This window comes from Callionymus lyra, chromosome 3 (assembly GCF_982586985.1).
Source record: "Callionymus lyra chromosome 3, fCalLyr1.hap1.1, whole genome shotgun sequence".
NCBI lineage: Eukaryota > Metazoa > Chordata > Actinopteri > Syngnathiformes > Callionymidae > Callionymus > Callionymus lyra.
Window position 1 is genome coordinate 11,401,856 of NC_141820.1, and position 19,243 is coordinate 11,421,098.

Sequence of the window (19,243 nt, forward strand, 5' to 3'; positions counted from 1 at the left end):
AAAAAAAAATAGAAATAAAAATTATCTAAAATTTTAGGATCTATAAGACACTAAGAACCGTTGGAAACAGATAGACAGACAGGAAGACAAACATCCAATGTATATTTAGAGATGGATTTTTAAAATAGTGTCAGAAATCTGACTCAACTTTTAACTTGAACAAAGAACAGAAATCAGATCTGGTTTAAAGTAACTTTACTTGCAAGTGAGTGAGAAGAATACAGAGTTTACATGTCTATCTGAATCATTTCTAAAGCACAGAGGTTTTAGGCCCCTGGTATATCCACCCTCGCAGTTTTACAAGCCATAAATAATCTTACTCTGAAGTTTTCCACCAAACACAAACTTGAACAAGTGATTATCCTTTAAATGTCAGGCTTAGCTGTTCACTCCTTCAAAGATCAGTACAAAGTCATTAGTATTCCCCACATTCCTTTCCCAAAACAAGCAGTGAGATAAGTGGTTGATTCATATGATAATACAGTTTGAGCTCAGTACTTTTAAATTAGCTTGTATTTATAAAACATATCCAAACCAACCTCGCCTAAAATCACACTTGTTCAGATAAACCCTTTAAAGAAAACAATCTATATTTTGAGTCAAAAAAAGCAGATTCATTGAAGTCCAAACAGTTGGAACATGATTGTTCTTTTTCCTCTTTCAGCTCCTTGTGGAGGAAATCTGACAGAATCCAGTGGTTTTATCCTGTCTCCTAACTATCCGCACCCTTACCCTCATTCTAAAGACTGCGACTGGCTCATCGCCGTCAACTCCGACTATGTCCTGTCACTGGCTTTCATCAGGTAAAGTTCATAGACTCATCTACATGTCGTCCACAGGAATAAGACCGTGTCCCCGTGTGAGCCAATATCTTAAGATATTCCTGTTTCTCTCTTCGGTGTCTGTGAAAGTAGCAAATTGAGACCCTGTCAAATCTTAAATAAGTGGATGTTTTAACTTTTAAAGTTTGAAGATCACAGAAGTGGTTGGCTTTAGTTCCCTCGCATAAGTGTGAATGTTCGTGCCAAGTTTCACACCAATCATTTCAGTCCGAATGAGACAGTCTGGCTTTAGAATTTATAACGTGAAGTCCTGTCTCTGATATCCTTCCATGGATCTTAAGCTTTTCGTGATATGAAAATCTTAAAAATGATGGCTTCATTTGAGAGGATAGGAACTGCAATCACTAAGACTGGCAACAGATACTGTCTTACCGGTGGGACCGTACTTTTTAAATATGAAACATTAGTTTGGTCTTTGATTGATTAAAGGGGTATTTTATAAATTTCAAAAAACAGTGTTTTAAATAGCCATGAAATAAAAATATGACAGAAAACAACATTCAACATTATTTTGTATCTCTTTTCTTCTATTCTAGCTTTAACATCGAGCCAAACTACGACTTCCTGTACATCTATGACGGTCCGGACAGCAACAGCCCTCTGATTGGTAGTTTCCAGGACAGCAAACTCCCAGAGCGGATAGAAAGCAGTTCCAATACCATGCATTTAGCATTCCGAAGTGATGGATCCGTTTCCTACACTGGCTTTCATCTGGAATACAAAGGTAACACTTTCACTCCTCAGATTTATTTGTATCTATAAAGTGTGTCTGTGTCTGAAATTGATCTAAATATAGTTTGGAAATCTTAGTTGAAGAAAGTTTGTGTGTAGATTTCACTTGAAAAGTACTTTTATAAGTACAGTTTATTTGAACTGAAAGAATAGGGTGTGAATTACTTGAGAAAAGGTTTATGACTTGAAGTATTACTTTTAACAGCAATCATTTGGACTGATGATTACTAATATGGTCATTCAATTGTTCTCTCTCCTGTTAAAGTTTTACCTAAGACTCTGACTTCTTCAGACTGGAAAAGTTCTACCTAAACCCAATGGGTTTTCAAGTTCCTTTTTTAACCATTTTTCTAACGTTTATTCATTGTCTATATTTGAGTTAAATGTACAGCATATTATACATAGTTTCTTCCAGCTTTATGTACCTATTTGTTTTAAAATGTTTTTTCTTTATTGAAAAATTAGGCAATTGTTTAATTTAACACCTTTACTTTCTGCTGAAAACATAATTTTTCTCAACAAACCGTAAAAAAAACATTTTGGAGTATTTTTTTTTTTAAATACAGCAAAGACAAGCAATATTTATTAAAAAAAATTAAATAATAAAAAATAATATATCAGTCCACATTACAGCTTATCTTTAAAATGATTCCGCTATTCCTGGCTGTGTTCCGAAGATCACTTTCCAAACCTTTTTATTTATAACATAAATAAAGAATTTCAAAATATAGATTGTTTTATGAGAAACAAAAAACAATTTCAGTGTAGTGTCTTTCAAATATTGCAGCAACAAGAAAATGTTTATCAAAAAGTTAGTGGTGCGATATTAGCTATTCGATGTATAATATTACTATTTTAACACATCATTTAAACGTTAAACTTGTTACTTGCATAACCATTTATTTTTCTCTCAATTCTGTCTCCAGCCAAACTAAGAGAGTCCTGCTTCGACCCCGGAGTGGTTCTGAACGGGACCAGGCTCGGGTCTGATTATAAACTGGGCTCTACTGTCACTTTCTACTGTGAGGCTGGATACGTACTGCAGGTGAGGCGGAAACAAAGATTAAATATGTGACCAAGAGTTTTTGGTGGCTGTTTCTGTTAAGATATATTGTTCATTTTTCTTTTATTTTCTCACAGGGCTACTCCACACTGACATGCAGCATGGGAGACGATGGTCGTCCTGGTTGGAACAGAGCTTTGCCCAGTTGTCAAGGTAAGTGTTACTAGAACGTAGTCCAGACAAATTAAAAATAAAACTTGTTTTAAAAATTATAAAAGAACATTCACCACCATCCAATTAACATTTTAGATGATTTTACTACAGTTAAAACAACCATTTGTTTCCTTGTATTTCATCGTATTTGTATTTTTCTTAATAATAATAACACATTTTTGGCCAATTGTTTCAGAAAGTCACGTTATTTTGTTGTATATCTCCTAACTTTGCTGCACTCCAAATTGAGTTTCATCTTATTTGGTTTCCAGCTCCGTGTGGGAGTCGGTCAACAGGGTCAGAGGGAACAGTTTTGTCACCAAACTTCCCCCGAAACTACACCTCAGGACAGACCTGCGTCTACGCAATAGCTGTTCCCAGAGAGTTTGGTAAGTAGCAACTGATATTATCTCATATTAATAGAAAAACTGTATTTCTATTTGCTACCTTTGGATGTTTAATATATATTTATGATGTATACATTTTTAAAATATATATTTTTCCATGCAAATGTTTACCTTAATTTATCATTATTATTAGATGATTACAGAAGAACTCGTTCATCATCCTGCAACCTTAGTTATTTAAGAAAACATCGAAAGTGTAAACTGTTTTTTAAGTCCTCATGCTATCTTAGTAAATCAGATGCAACCTGTGGTCCAGCCCACCGCCCTTAAATCCTCAACTACTTCCGCGACATGGACGTAACGTAAACTGTATTTCTATTTGTAACTTGTTAATTTTTTATATATAATTAAGTAAGTAAGGAAGTAATATTTGTAGTGCACTTTTCTAGACTAGGGTCACAATGCGTTAAAACAATCAAAAACAATACAAAATATATACTTAAAAGGTCAAGACAAACGCAGTAATCAAGGAAAAGCCTGCACGAATAAAATATATTTCTTGAAGGAGTCAGTGGATCCATCCATTGATATAAATGCACATTTTCCATTTAAATGTTTACCTTAACTTGTCTTTTATTGGGCATTATACCTTTTTTAGTGCTTCACATCAAACTTAAGGCCAGGGGGGCAAATCCAGCCCACCATATAATGCCCACTGAACCTTGAAATGCAATATAATTAAGGTGTAATTTTAAGTGAACAAAAATGTCATTTGTCTAAAAATGATAACCTTTGAATTTTGAAGCAGTATCACTGGAACAGTGTTGGAAATATTGTTTGTATGAAATATAATTGTTAAAGTATCTTAACAGTATGACTTAAACACAAAAGTAATAGGAATACATTTTGTATTCCAGTCGTAATGTTAAGAGTCTTAACACTTTTCTTACCAAAATGAACAGTATTGTGAATTGTAGTATTGCAGTTCCACTTTGTTCCGAAATCATTATTATGATTATGATTATTTTCCTACATTGATCGTGCCAACACCCCAAGGACTAGAAGCCAATATGTCAAATAATATACATTCATATTTACGCTTTTGGACCAATTTAAATAAATATTCATATAATATTGATACGCAGAAAACTAAGTAAACATGCTGAAACAAGCAGAATTTTACCATATATTTTTTTATATTTTGTATTCATCATGACCCCCTGAGGAGAGGTCGCAACAGGAATCTGATAGGTCAAAATCCCATCTGTGAGAAAACGTAGTAAAATATCGCTAAATCAATCGGCAACTCTTGGCAGTTAATTTAATTTAAGGTCAAGGTCTCCCAGCATTAGAAGAGTGAATATTTTTCAACCTTTGGATTCGCCACGTGACACAGCCAATGACATCGCTGCTCAACTGATCATGATTTAATGGCGGAAACTTCGGACTCTGCCCGTGTCAATTGCTGTTTTATGAAGCGATATATATATATTTAGTTACAGGACAGTGCTTTTGTTTCACTCGATCCATTCTACCTCTCTCGCTTCCATATTGTACCAGAGAGAAGCTTCTCCATGCCTGGAGTTTTTACAACCGGATCATGTGCTATTTTTAAAAAAAGTGCGGCTCGTCTCCGCCGCTCGTGGTCAAATATTTCCTTACTGTTCTTTTCAAGGCTTGTAATTAACCACATGCGAGGTGACTGTTGTGTTACTGGAGCATGGATCGGAGAGGCTAATTAAATTTCTTGTCATTGTTTACCCCAAACTGTTCAGCAGAAGACATGATGCAGCTTCTAATTAAACCGGTGTTTTCCCTCAGTGGTCAGGATCTATGTATTAGAAGGCCTATAATTGCAAAGGACGCGCCGACTCCCTCTTTTTTATTCATTCTCTTTCGGCATTTCCCATCAGAGAACGCCACGGCAAATCATCCCCGCGCACCTTAACCTCCTCCTTAGTCACATCCATCCTCCTCATGTCTTCATTTACCGTCTCCTTGAACCCCGTCGGTTGTCTTCTCCTGTCTTAATCGGTCATGCAGGTTCTCTATAGGAACGTGAGTAAAGAGTGTTTATTTATATATCAAATTCACTCTTTATTGTTATCCAAAGATTATTATGGATCAGATCAACAAACTTATTAAGAGTTTCTTAAAAGTTTGCAGCTGTTTTTAAGTCCTTACGCTATCTTAGTAAATCTCATGCAATCTGTGGTCCAAACCTCTGCCCTGAAGTAGGCTTTATTATCTTGCAATTAAGTAGCAATCCGGTGATGAAGATTCATATTTTTGGATCATTATTGGAGTATTCCAGTGACGCTTCATCTCTGTTGTCATCCATGTCTGCTAGAGACTTAAAACCTATATTTCAGAACGTAATAGTATACTTGTAAACAGTTAGACGGATAACAAATCAATCAAGAGTTTAGAAACATCAATTACCATTTCCACATTTTTATTATCCGTGTTCATTTCTCACCAATATATATGTCAGATTGGAATCCAGTAGGATCCGGAATCCTACTAGTACAGATTGGAATCCTGCTACTGAACTGGGATCTGAATATTTATATGGGTTACGGTTAGGATTAGGGTTAGGGTTTGATCCGTTTAATCCGAATTTCTCTTATTAGAATTGGAGATTGTCCTGGTAGAATTCCCATTTGTACTAGGACAGATTGGAATTCCAATATTCAGATCCCAGTTCAGTAGTAGGATTCCAATCCGTACAATCTGTACTAGTAGGATTCCAGAGCCTACTGGATTCCAATCTGTACTTTGATATATACATGCAAGTGACGTAGAGCTGCTGTTGACCAATAAGTGGTGTTTGTTTTTGGTCATGTGATATGCGACTCCGACGTGGACTGTGGTTTCAATAGAGTTTTAAATCTTTACGGCAAAGCTGTCCAAGCTTTGTTAAGTGATACGACAAGTTTACAACAACTCCATTTTTACAGAAGTAAGTAAGTAAGTAAGTAATATTTATTTATATAGCGCTTTTCCAGACCAGGGTCACAAAGCGCTTTAACAATCAAAACAATACTCAAAAAAGCATATACTTTAAAGATCAAGATAATACTGAGAACAACACAGGAGTTCCAGAAAATCAAGGAAAAGCCTGAACAAATAGAAACGTCTTAAGATGTTTCTTAAAGGAGTCGGTAGACTCCATCAAGCGCAAAGAGAGAGGAAGATCGTTCCAAAGCTTAGGAGCAACAGCCTGAAAAGATTTCTCTCCTCTGGTCCTGAGCCGTGTGCGTGGAACCATAAGTAGATTCTGATCCACAGACCTCAGAGCCCGAGCTGGGGTGTAAGGCTGGATCAGATCAGTGATGTAAGGAGGAGTCTGACCATGAATAGATCTGAAAGTAAGAACCAGAATTTTAGAGTTGATCCTGAAAGAAACTGGAAGCCAGTGAAGAGTTTTAAGGATTAGAGAAATGTGAGTTCTTCTACTTGAGCGGGTTAGAATTATTTATTATTTAATATTTAATATTTAATACTGTTTATTATACTTGTAAAATGTTAACAAAATGTGTGGATTACAAAGTATGAAGCTTCACAGAGTAATACTACAGTGACTTTATTTTACCAACATTTTGACAGATTTGTCGTATACCACCCTGAATCGATTGGGTGTTAAACACAAGACGCACTAAAAACAATTCAAGGATTTAAAGTGCGTCTCATAGTCATAAAATATGATAAATGAAGTTACATGATTCTTCTGTTATGTTGGCTGTAATTTAGTACCTTTTTCTCAGTGGGTCATAAAGAATAAACCCTTTTTCTAATAACTCTTAGAAGGGCTTCACTGTAATGGGATTAGGAAGTGTTTGACAGAAGGCTCTAGTGGTTACACAGAGCAACTGCGCGTAACCAGTTAAACGACGGTTACATTCCTAACCTTCCCTATCAGGATCCAGTAGAATTGTTTCGGAAATCCTTTATGAATAATTTCATATAGAACGTATTCCGGTCTCCTTTTTTTGATGGTTTTCCTGGCAGTTGAACATATGATGGATTCAGGGCATTATATAAAGTGATATTACAATCAACCTCTCAATACGCTTTGAATAAATTGAGTTTTTTCCTTTTTCTTTTAGAGTGACGTTTCTATTCAAAGCTGTGGCGACGTGAAATAGAAACGCTGCATTAATTCCCACGGAGTTGGCTTACTGTACCTCTTGCTCATTTGACAGGTTTTTTTTTTCCTGCTCCACCGGGTCTTACATGTTCATACATTTCTTACATCTGGAGCAGAGACTGTTGCGACCACTGCCCCTCCTGCCGACCCTTTTGTTATAGCGGCCAATTAAATTGTGTTTGCGTGTTTTTCTTTCTCCCTGAAAGGGTAAAAAAGAAAATGAATTCATGTTAAACCGGCTTCAAAGAGGGATCAGTGAGTCTCTTGAACCAAACATGTTTACGATTTGTACAGCTAACCTCAACCTTGATACCGAGGAGAAGACTGACAGATATTGCAGTTAGAATTTTCTTACCCAACAGCTGGAGGGAAAAGGGCTTAAACATGCTGCCAATGGACTGTAAATCGAATTTAAAACATTGACAAATTTGACGTAATTCAGAAAAAAATGGACTTCTTTACCCAAATCAAAATTCAAAAGTATTTAAAATCGCTATTGCATCTTGTGTTACTATCACCAACCATTCTGTATTTTAATTGATTTCCATTTAACCTGTTTTTAATGTTTTTAACATGTTTAAATGATCTAATAACGTTTTGTTGGGTTTACATTTCTTTTTTATGTGTTTTGATATGTTAAAAAGTGCTCATTGTATGGTGACCTTAAGCATCCTGAAAAGGCGGCTTGTTATCATTATTATTATTATTATAGTTTGTCTAATTCTTCGTCTTCATTAATATGATGTAAAATATCATATTATAATGACAGCTGTAACTTGCTTAATAGTTGGTCTTCAGCGCTCTAGTTTAGTCTTTCTTTGGACAGAGACAAACAAAATAATCGAGTATGAAGCGCATGACAGTTAGAAAAATCATTCTTAGTCCAGACACGGATCAGTTTATGTCGGTTATTTTGAGCCCAAGAAGATCTCTGTAGCACCTGTGAGAGAACCAAGCTGACTCAAGTGTCCTCCTTATATATAGATTATTATTATTATTATTGCAATTAAAGTGGTGTAATGTACCAGTTCCAACATAAAAATGATAGAGCGATAGATTTGGCAACAGAAACAGTTACAACTAAACTCAATATTGACGTAAATTGTTCATTTTACAAATATAGCTATTTTAAAAGTATTAGAGCAGATCTGAAAAGGTATTACCCAAGTACTGAAGCCATTACATTTCTTGTGTGTCCTTAAAATGTATGATTATTTGCTCTTGAACACTGTCAGATAATTGGGAATTCAAACTTCAAGCTGAAATTGTGACTTGAAACAGATTTGAAAGATCCCATAGGTCAAATGTACACAAAGATATGCCATTCCTTATAAGACCTGATTGGTTATTGTAAATAATCTAATTGCGATTATTTTCCTAAACATTATGCGATTAAATATGCAATTAATTTTTCAATGCCCTCTTTCTTATGCATTCTTTTCTGTTATACAATAAATAATTCACTAAACATTAAAATATATTTCTTTGCGATTGTTAGGATAAACTTATAAAGCCATTTTTAAGATAAGGCAAATTAAGCATGAATTGAAATAAATGGAGGTTCATTTAGTTACACTTGTTAACACATACATTATATTCATTGCAAATACTTGATAAAAAAAGTGTGATGTTGACATTTATATTTATTAGTCAATAATAAATCACACAAACATTTCAGAGTAAAGAAAACTGCAAACACTGCTCGGTGCCACTTGTAAGTTACGACTCGAAAGTGAAACTAACATAAAATTAAATAAAATTGAAACCTTTCGCAATTTTAAGATAGCATTTGTATCGCAAATGCTGTTAATCGTTCAGCCCTAATTACTATACTATTTAAACTCTACAATTTATAGAAATTCAGGTTAAGAAACATAGCCCTGACATATTTCCAATTTATATTTACAAAGAATTTCCTGAAGGAGACCTCCTGAGGGATCAATAAAGTTGTACCTTATTTACCATCTTGTCTGGCCCTCTTGGAAAAAAAGTGTGGACACATGGATAAGAATTAATAAAAAATAATATCTATTTAAGAATTTGTCACTTTATAATGATTCTTTATGTCTACGGTTGGAAACCTTAAATTGTTCACAAGTCATTTCAACTATTCTAGTGTGATCATAACCCACATGTTCCTTCTTCCGATCTTCTTCCCCAGTGCTCTTCGGCCAGTTTGTCATGTTCCAGACGTCTCTCAACGATGTGGTGGAGATCTATGACGGGCCCACACAGCAGAACACACTGCTGTCGTCGCTCTCAGGCTCGCACTCTGGTACGGACGTCACCGATGTTGTTGCCCAACTGACGGTTGTACTCGAACTGTGTTTTATACATTATGCACTGATTTTACAGGAGAATCTCTCCCGTTGAGCACCGGCAACCAAATCACGATTAAGTTCAACACGGTCGGACCAGAAACTGCGAAAGGATTCCACTTCGTCTACCAAGGTCTGTTTGTAATGTTTAAGTAGTTTGTAAAAAGTGTAATAACACATTAATTACCACTTTTCTTTCATAGTCTATTTTGCAAATATAGTTTAGACTCTTTTTACTAACTCAGTTTGTCCACAATTAGTGATGTATTGATGAGGCTTCATGAAACAGCTGATGCGGTATCATGAAACACTGTGCAAGTGCACTGGTTTACAGTACACATTAAGATACTACTACTACTACTACTTTTTTAACACTGATTAAAGCCGTTGGAACACTATCGCCGATACTTTGACAGCGCTTTTTGACAATTGAAAGAGGTTATTAAGTTGTTTTTATTTTATTTTTGTTATTATTGTTGTTGTGTTGTTTTGTGGTAAGATTAGTGGGTTTTTTTCGAGACATTTACACCAGCATTTTCTCCGAAGACGCGATGTCGGTGATGTAGCTTCAGTTTAGCATAATCTGTGTCAGTGATTCCCAAGCTGTTGGCCACGGCCCCCTACTGGTATTGCAAGTGGGCCGCAAAATAATTTCCAAAATGGTATGATTTTTTGTGGGAGGGTGGATGTAATTATATAAAAATTAAAATACACATAATAATGTTTTAAATTTTAAAAGCAGTTAAGTCTAAAAGGATATTCAACATTTTCAAGTATTATTTTCATTAAATTGTTTTTACTTTGTGTATTATACATGTGACAAGGACATGAGAACGCATTATAATGCCTTGGTATTCATGGGGTCGGATGTGGGCCGCAAAAGGTTTTTGAGACTTAAAAGTGGGCCTTGAGTTTAGGTTGGGGACCACTCATCTACGTCACTAAGATGGCGGCCATTAAGGGTGGAAGGTGTCCATCGAACTACACTCAACTTTCTGGCTTTAAGTGCACCAATTGAGTTTAAATAGAGCACTACATTTCACACACTGCCCTTTGGGATGCACTTGTGCCCTCAAAATATTAACTCTAAGTGCAGAAGTGCACGATTTGGGACACAGTTAGTGTCTTCATTTTGAAAGACCACTAGATGTCACTCTTTCCTTTATAATCTTTGATTCTGATCTACTATCTCTACTTATGGTTCCACGCACACGGTTCAGGACCAGAGGAGAGAAATCTTTTCAGGCTGTTGCTCCTAAGCTTTGGAACGATCTTCCTCTCTCTTTGCGCTTGATGGATCTACTGACTCCTTTAAGAAACATCTTAAGACGTTTCTATTTGTTCAGGCTTTTCCTTGAATTTCTCGAACTCCTGTGTTGTTCTCAGTATTATCTTTATCTTTGAAGTATGTACTTTTTTGAGTATTGTTTTGATTGTTTAAGCGCTTTGTGACCCTGGTCTCTAAAAGCGCTATATAAATAAATATTACTTACTTACTTACTTACTTACTTACTTACTAATTCAATGAAACCTGACATAATTTTCAAACTAGGAGTGCCGACGAGTGGTCTTTCAAAATGAAGCCACTGTATCATGATACCTATATCAACTGTTTCATGAAGCCTCATCAACCCATCACTATGTACAATCAAAGTTTTATGGTATATGGCCATATCTTTAGTCTTGCAATATCTTCCGTCTATTCATCTGCCGAATCCATAATACTGTTCATCCAGTCTGTTATCCAGCATTAGCGACGTAGCATCAGTAACGCCGTCCGTGTTTTCGCAGCCGTCCCTCGGACCAGTTCCACCCAGTGCAGCTCGGTGCCGGAGCCACGTTTCGGGAAGCGCCTTGGCAACGACTTTGCGGTCGGATCTCTGGTGCAGTTCGAGTGCAACCCTGGCTACGTCCTTCACGGCTCCACCGCCATACGGTGCGAGAGCGTCCCCGACAACCTGGCCCAGTGGAACGACACCCTGCCAACGTGTATCGGTGACTATGACATGTGGAAATGCAGTTGTTTTTTTTGGCTCGACCGGAATTTCCGCATCTTCCATAAGCCTTACATTATGTGCTGACGGAGAGTAGCTTCAGCCTTTAATGCTCTTATTTCCCTTTGCTTTTTTTTTTTCTGCCCACTTTTCACTTCTCAGTTCCCTGCGGTGGCGTGCTACAGAAACGTCACGGGACCATCCTGTCGCCCGGTTATCCGGAACCTTACGATAACAACCAGAACTGTGTGTGGAAGGTGTCCGTCCCAGAAGGGGCCGGGATACAGGTACCGCTCGTCCCCTTGTTGTCCCCTGGCTGACTCGTATATCATCGAAGGAAAAAAAAAAAAAAAGCTGATGAAGCAGAAAAAGTTAATATTTAAAGAGAGAATAGATGGATGATGCGAGTGGAAGGGACCGGACAGATCGTACCAGATGTGATGGTATCACGAGAAAGATAGTGAGTGATGGCTGACAAGCTAAATCACTCCGACAGTCGGAGATAAAGATGCCTTTGACATAAATTGAGTCTGCCGAAACGTTTGAAAAGGACGTTCTTGGTTAGAGCCTTATTCGGGATCACTTTTATATTTCTAGGTGGTGTACTGATGGAGGGAATAATGAGGAGGAATATGGCAGGAAATAACCTTCAAACAATTCCATTTTTTTTTTTGATTATGAGGTTCAATAGATTAAGGTTTTACGAAGACAAGATCCAATGATGGAAAAGAGAAAAATATTTTAGTACTTTTTCAGAACATTTCCCATTGTATAACATTGAAAGAATCAGTCTAAATTTAGACAATATTAATTCTATGTCAAAAAAAAATTAAAATATATATATATATATATATATTAATTCTATGTAATAATTTTTATTATGCTCCTTGTTTGCATAAACATGAAATTTGGTTTTAACTATAAATTCAGAAAGATGATACAGAATAAAAAATAAAAAATGTAATTAAAAAAAAAAAATGTAAACTAATATTTATTAACAACCTGTCTTTTGCACAAGGACATCGGATATACCTTGTACTCACTCACCACAAAGTCACAGAAAGTACACTTCGAATACAAAGTGATCATTACAAAAAACTCATAAAATTAAAGAGCATGGATCGAACCAGCAAAACCTTCAAAAAATATTGGCGCTACCAAGTGAGCTAACCTAAGCTATTATCAGGGTTTGCTTTTTCATATACATGGACGACACTTCTCTTACTTTTGCGAAATGCGTGTTTGGCTTGGTTGCATTAACGTGACGTCACTGAACGGGCTCTTCAAAAAACACCCCCAGATAGACCTGATTTGAGAAATGACAACACAAGATTTAAGAAAAAAAATTGTCATTTCGAATAAAATAAAAAGTACATGGAATTTTAAATAATCCATAACAGTTTTCCATTGCAGATTCATTTAATTTAAATGTTAATTCTGTCAAGATGTTCAGGAACATATTCAACAATTACTTTTTGATTTTCCAAAAACCAAAACAAAAAATGGGAGGATTTAGAAATTTGTACTAAAGACATATTAATGTTACTCAAAAATTCAAATTTAAGGACATATTGTTGTATTTTATAAATATTTTCATAATTCTCATCAAATATTACATTCACAAAACAACATTTAAAAAAAGTACCAAATGTTTTTGTTTTTTTCATTTAGAGAAGTATTTTGAAAATATTAAATTGATTCAATTCAAAAGTAAGAAAGCAAATTATTCTTGTGATTTTAAAATAAATGATTAAGTAATCTTTGTGTTTTCGTTTAAGATAATTTAATTGTGTCTATTGTAATTATTGTTTATTTAATTTATTTTTTAACATTTTTCATCATGAGGTCCCTTGTTTGAATTAGGGTTGGGTGAATTTATCTCTTAACTTATTTTGTACATGACTAGTGTATATAAATATATGTATTGTTTCAAGCTGTAATAAAGGAAAAAAACAATAATATAAAATGAGAATTTGAATCAATGCAAATATAGTTTATCAGTGTGAATAGTTCTACAAACATACAAAATCATGAGCTTGAGCTGATTCTTTTCAAACTAAAACAAATAAAATAATAATAATAAAAAAAAAGGAAAATATATTAAGATAAATAAAAAAACAACCAAACCACAGCCGCCACTTCCTTTTGTACTGATGAGATTTAACCGAGTTAAATAAACCTCAAACATTATAATCACTTTCGATTTGTTTTTTTCAGATACAAGTGGTGAGTTTCGCCACCGAGCACAACTGGGATTCTCTGGACTTCTACGACGGCGCCGACAACCATGCGCCAAGACTCGGGAGCTACTCTGGTGAGTCGTACTACTGTGTTATTTCCTTTGTTCCATGGTATTTATAGTTGCACTTTGTCATCCCTTGCACTTTGTTCTTTATTTGCACTTTGTTCTTGTTTTTATGAAAACTATCGTTTGCTGTGAACTGGTAACCCAATTATCCGAATGAGATCTCCAGAGGGATTCCGTCCGTCCATCCGTCCGTCCATCCATCCATCCATCCGTCCATCCATCCGTCCATCCGTCCGTCCGTCCGTCCGTCCGTCCATCCATCCATCCATCCATCCATCCATCCATCCATCCATCCATTCGTCCGTCCGTCCGTCCGTCCGTCCGTCCGTCCGTCCGTCCGTCCGTCCATCCATCCATCCATCCATCCATCCATCCATCCATCCATCCATCCATCCGTCCATCCATCCGTCCATCCATCCAATATATCCATCCATCCAATATATCCATCCAATATATCTATCCAATAAATCCATCCATCCATCCATCCATCCATCCCTCCATCCATCCATCCATCCATCCATCCATCCATCCATCCATCCATCCATCCATCCATCCATCCATCCATCCATCCATCCATCCATCCATCCATCCATCCATCCATCCATCCATCCATCCATCCATCCATCCATCCATCCATCCATCCGTCCATCCATCCAATATATCCATCCAATATATCTATCCAATAAATCCATCCATCCATCCATCCATCCATCCATCCATCCATCCATCCATCCATCCATCCATCCATCCATCCATCCATCCAAATTTTGAAAGAAACCTTTTTAATAAATAATAATTTAAGGTTCATTAAAAGTCAGTTTCTTCTCATATATATAAAATAAAGTCTTGTAAAGAAAAGCGAAAATCTGGCAGCATCAAGTTTAGTTAAGTTCTATAATTAAGTATTACTCAGAGCGTCGACATGAATAAAATATCCCTCTTAGTTTGTAGGAGAACAGTCATGGTTGCGACGTTGAGTCATATAAGGTGATTACAGGTTAAGCGGCTTAACTCTTTGAAATATCTTTTCCTACCTTTAGTGACTAAAAGAGTTATAATCGTTACACATCCGGATCACTATTCAGTCTCTAGCAGGAGAAAAATAGTTCTTGTAATACCACAAATGATGTTCAAGTTGAAAATGACAAAGCTCCAGCTGACCAGGCCTTGAAATACTTGTTGTGTGGCGAACCAGAAGTTTGGCTACAAATCAATGAAAGTAGATTAATGTTCATGTTGATATGTTGACCTTCAAAGATGCCAGTGTTTACGATAATGTAAGGAACAGATTACACAGACACTTTGTGACCCTGGTCTTGAAAAGCGCTTTATAAATATAAATGATTTACTTACTTACTCTTGTTTCTCCCTTGAGCACAAAGAGACACAATTTAGTTTCTTGGAATGGTTTTATTTCAGGCTTGTTCCTAAAATCCATTGTGAAAACCAAACATAAATTATGAAGAATATAAAGAGTAAAACACGGTGTTAATATGACAGAAAATAACTTAATCACAACTTCAAACAACACAATAATTTTGAAACTATTCAAAAAGAAAACATGGTATGACAACACTTAGAGGGAGTGTTTGTCGTGAACGAAGAAAGTCATGCTAGATCCAACCTCCAAATTATTTTACAATCAGTTTCATATTTCCTGTCATAGTCAGAGTTATGAGATTGCAATTTTTTTTTTACAACGCTGCCCTAAACTGTATCTCCGGGAGGTTTTCTGTATTTTCAAATAAATTTGTCAGAATTTAATTTTAAGTTACAAGTTGGAATATTGAGTAGCCCTTTTTGAAGTTAATCAACTGTTAGAAAATTTATTGTTTTTAGAATTACATTATTAAAGAAAAGTACAAAATATCTGCTGATATTTTTTTGAAAAATGAAGTTCTTTCTTGAAGAAATACAGAGCCTCCCAGCATGCTTCGGTGTCCGTGGGAGTACTGAGCTCATGGAGAAAAAGAACTGGACACAACAATTTCTCTAAACTCCCACTCAGACTCCTACTGCTACTTTAACTCATTTCTTCTTGGCCCCAGTACTTACTTTTAATAATTTCATTCATATTCAAACGTCCACTGAGCGGAAAAGAAGAGAAAGAAAAAAAACCCAATGATGTCCTCTGGAATAAAGTGAACTTTAAATAATCCCACCGGTTCAAGCATAAAGGTTCTTTTAGCTGCCGTGTGAATGAGAATGTGTTCAGTCAGGTAGATCGATCTTCGACTGTCATTCACTCATGTGAAGGTCGCTGAGGGAGTCGGCACAAACCCAAGTCATAAGGGAGAGAAACGGTCTGTCGTTATCAGCTTAGGCTTTATTACTTAAAGTTAAAGTCATAGTTAGAAAATTGATAAAAATTATGACAATCTAAACCAGTGTCGTTGTGTTCTCTAATCTATTACTCATCATTATATGTGGAATTCAGTGTATAAAACAACCTCACCCATTCATTCATTTTCCATGCCGCTTAATCCCTTATGGAGTTGATGGGAGGGCTGGAGTCTATCCCAGTTTCTTCTGGCAGATGTGGGGGACACCCTGGACAGCACACCAGTTAGTTGTAGGACACACAAAGACACACAACCACTCACACACACTCATACCTACTGACAACTTCCACAATTTCTTAATCAACCTCTGTATGTTTTTGGACTGCGGGAGGAAACCGGAGTGCCCGGAGTAAACCCACGCAACACGGGGAGAACATACAAACTCCACACAAAAAGGTCACAAGTTGGCTTCGAACCAGCAACCTTCTCTCTGTGAGGCGATCGCGCAAAACAACTGAGCCAACGTGAACCTATTTGGATACTTGGTTTCTTCAAATTAAATCATTTTACAAATTTGTTTTGACTCCTTTAAAAAAATGCAGGGGTCACAAAGGGGGTTGAAGTACAGTTTTTATATCTTGACTCAACAACAGGTTGTCGTTAAAATTGTCTTTAAGCCCACACTCCCGTACTCTTTTCACCCCGTTTAAAAATTACACTTAATTGTCTTTTTGTTAATTGTAATGTTAATTTTATTTAATAATACATATTTTTCGTACTTAAGTCCTTTTGTTTTAAAGTGTCTTTGTGTGCCCTCAAATGCACATTTTTGTAACTTGAAATTTGATCAATATTTTATACATCATTTCTTGCAGATTTCTGTTATTATTCATGGAATTGTTTTTATAGTTATATGTGTTTTTTTCCCCAAATTGTATCTGTTGTATATATTTGATGAATTGTATTCTCTTTGCTATTACTGACTGACATTCTCTGCCTATATCATAAATACTTAAACGTAAAATGGAGCTCAAAAAATACCCTCTTACACGCCACAAATGGCCCACGAGCCCCAAATGTGGGACCTCCAAAGTTAAGATGGATACTCTACTTCTGGAGAATTGAACTAGAACCTTTGTCTTTCGTGTTAAAAGGACGTATAGAAAATACGGATCTGTAATTGATCTTCTTGTTGCAGGAACCACCATCCCTCCTCTCCTGAACAGCACGTCCAACAACCTTTACCTGAGCTTCAGCTCAGACATCAGCGTCTCCGCTGCTGGTTTTCACCTGGAATACACAGGTACTATTTCCAGCCCCGACTAGATATTATTGAACAATTTATCCGAGAGTGATGTTTCTTATGTTAATATCTCGCAGCTATCGGCCTGGAGTCCTGTCCGGAGCCCCAGACTCCCAGCTATGGATTAAGACAAGGAGACAGATTCATGGTTGGAGACGTCGTGCAGTTTTCCTGCGAGCAAGGATACTCCCTTCAGGTAACAACACGAGACGATACAGATTTATCGATTCCACTTTGATTCATGCGCAGAGAGGTAGAAAAAGCAGCTTCATCTTGTGGAAATATCCGTTGGTTTAGTTCTATTTTTATGCCCTTCTCTTTTCCTCTCAATGTTTGGAGATTAAAAAATCCTGATGATGCATTGGCCTGACTTTCTAAAAATGTGTGGGGAGTCTTATGACCTTGTTGTTTCCTTGCCATTTGGCCAAAACATTAATCCGAGAGCTGCAGCAAAACAGCCAATGGAGAAGAAAAAAAATGAAACAAACTGATTATACCACACTGTGTTAGAGTGGAGGGGCTTGACCCTATAGACGTGATAGTAAAAAAGTTTATTAACATCGAAGTTCCATCTCTTTGTTCCATCTATGTGTGGGTGAGGGATTATGTAGATACAAACAGTACTATTATCCCTAATTTAAAATGAAAAGAAATCGAAAGAAGATTTGTGGCTTACTGTCAAAAAAATGGTTAGTGGTGGATTGATGAGGCTTCATGAAACAGTTGATGAGGTATCATGATACAGTGTCTTTATTTTGAAAGACCACTAGATGTCACGGCTTTATAATCTTAGATTCTGATATACTAATTCAATGGCATCTAGTGGTGTTTCAAAATGAAGACACTGTATCATGATACCTCATCAGCTGTTTCATGAAGCCTCATCAACACATCTCTATTTGGTTTCAATCACTTCAAAAATCAATGCAGATATTTGGGCTACATTTTCATTTAAGAAGCTAAAAAAATGACAGAACATAATTTAGACACATTATATGTATTTAGATTTTTTTTTTCTTTATAGATCTAAAGTTTAGATATGAAATGTAACAAGAAGTACATTTTATTTTGTTGAGTTTTTGGAACCGTTTCAGGACTGGCAAAAAGGAATTATACTTATCCCTAATGAAGTCTAAGTTGATGTGTAATTTCTTCACTTTCTATTCATAGTTTGAAAATGATTCCAGATTTCATTGTAGATCAGAGATGATAAAGCAGAGAAAGACATCCAGCCTTAGCTGACTAAAAATTACTATACTGTATCATGATACCTCATCAATTGTTTCATGAAGCCTCAACACATCATGTTTTACAGTCATGAACAGCTTCTAATTTGACAAATTGAGTTGACGATTTTCCTATGTTGTTGTCAAAAATTGCATTGATATAAAACAAAATATCATTGTGACATAAACAAATGGGTTCTCGGCAATAATCAAATAAATGCTCAGTCTCTTTCTTAGCCCCCAATTCCCCAGAAAACAAATGTTCGGCCCAGAAGCAACACAAGGGTCACTTGAACCCCGAGATAACACAAGGTTTAATCTTTGCTTTACCTGATGGCAGTGTGAATAAGCCATCTGTTTTCTTACTTAATTCATATTATGATTCTGTAATGACCTCTAGTGTCCCTGCATGTAAAACTAGTGTTTTGTGTGTACTGATTTCACGGCTCAAGGAACACAATTGCTTGTTTGGATTAAAAAAGATACATTTTTATCCTCAATTTTAACATTACTTTTATTTCAAAT

The 19,243-nt window shown here is 36.1% G+C and overlaps 1 protein-coding gene across 2 annotated transcripts in view; it reads left to right on the forward strand.

The window, feature by feature from the left end:
- The window catches only part of csmd3b (CUB and Sushi multiple domains 3b), a 463,847-nt gene that overhangs the window by 372,734 nt on the left and 71,870 nt on the right, over nt 1–19,243 (forward strand). For both annotated transcript variants that reach the window (XM_087786440.1, XM_087786441.1), the window contains exons 29-40: nt 665–803; nt 1,379–1,566; nt 2,501–2,619; nt 2,715–2,790; nt 3,063–3,179; nt 9,449–9,562; nt 9,643–9,738; nt 11,397–11,600; nt 11,762–11,886; nt 13,817–13,913; nt 17,388–17,492; nt 17,570–17,688. In XM_087786440.1, coding sequence (XP_087642566.1) covers nt 665–803; nt 1,379–1,566; nt 2,501–2,619; nt 2,715–2,790; nt 3,063–3,179; nt 9,449–9,562; nt 9,643–9,738; nt 11,397–11,600; nt 11,762–11,886; nt 13,817–13,913; nt 17,388–17,492; nt 17,570–17,688 — 1,499 coding nt within the window. The remainder of the gene's footprint in view (nt 1–664; nt 804–1,378; nt 1,567–2,500; nt 2,620–2,714; nt 2,791–3,062; nt 3,180–9,448; nt 9,563–9,642; nt 9,739–11,396; nt 11,601–11,761; nt 11,887–13,816; nt 13,914–17,387; nt 17,493–17,569; nt 17,689–19,243) is intronic.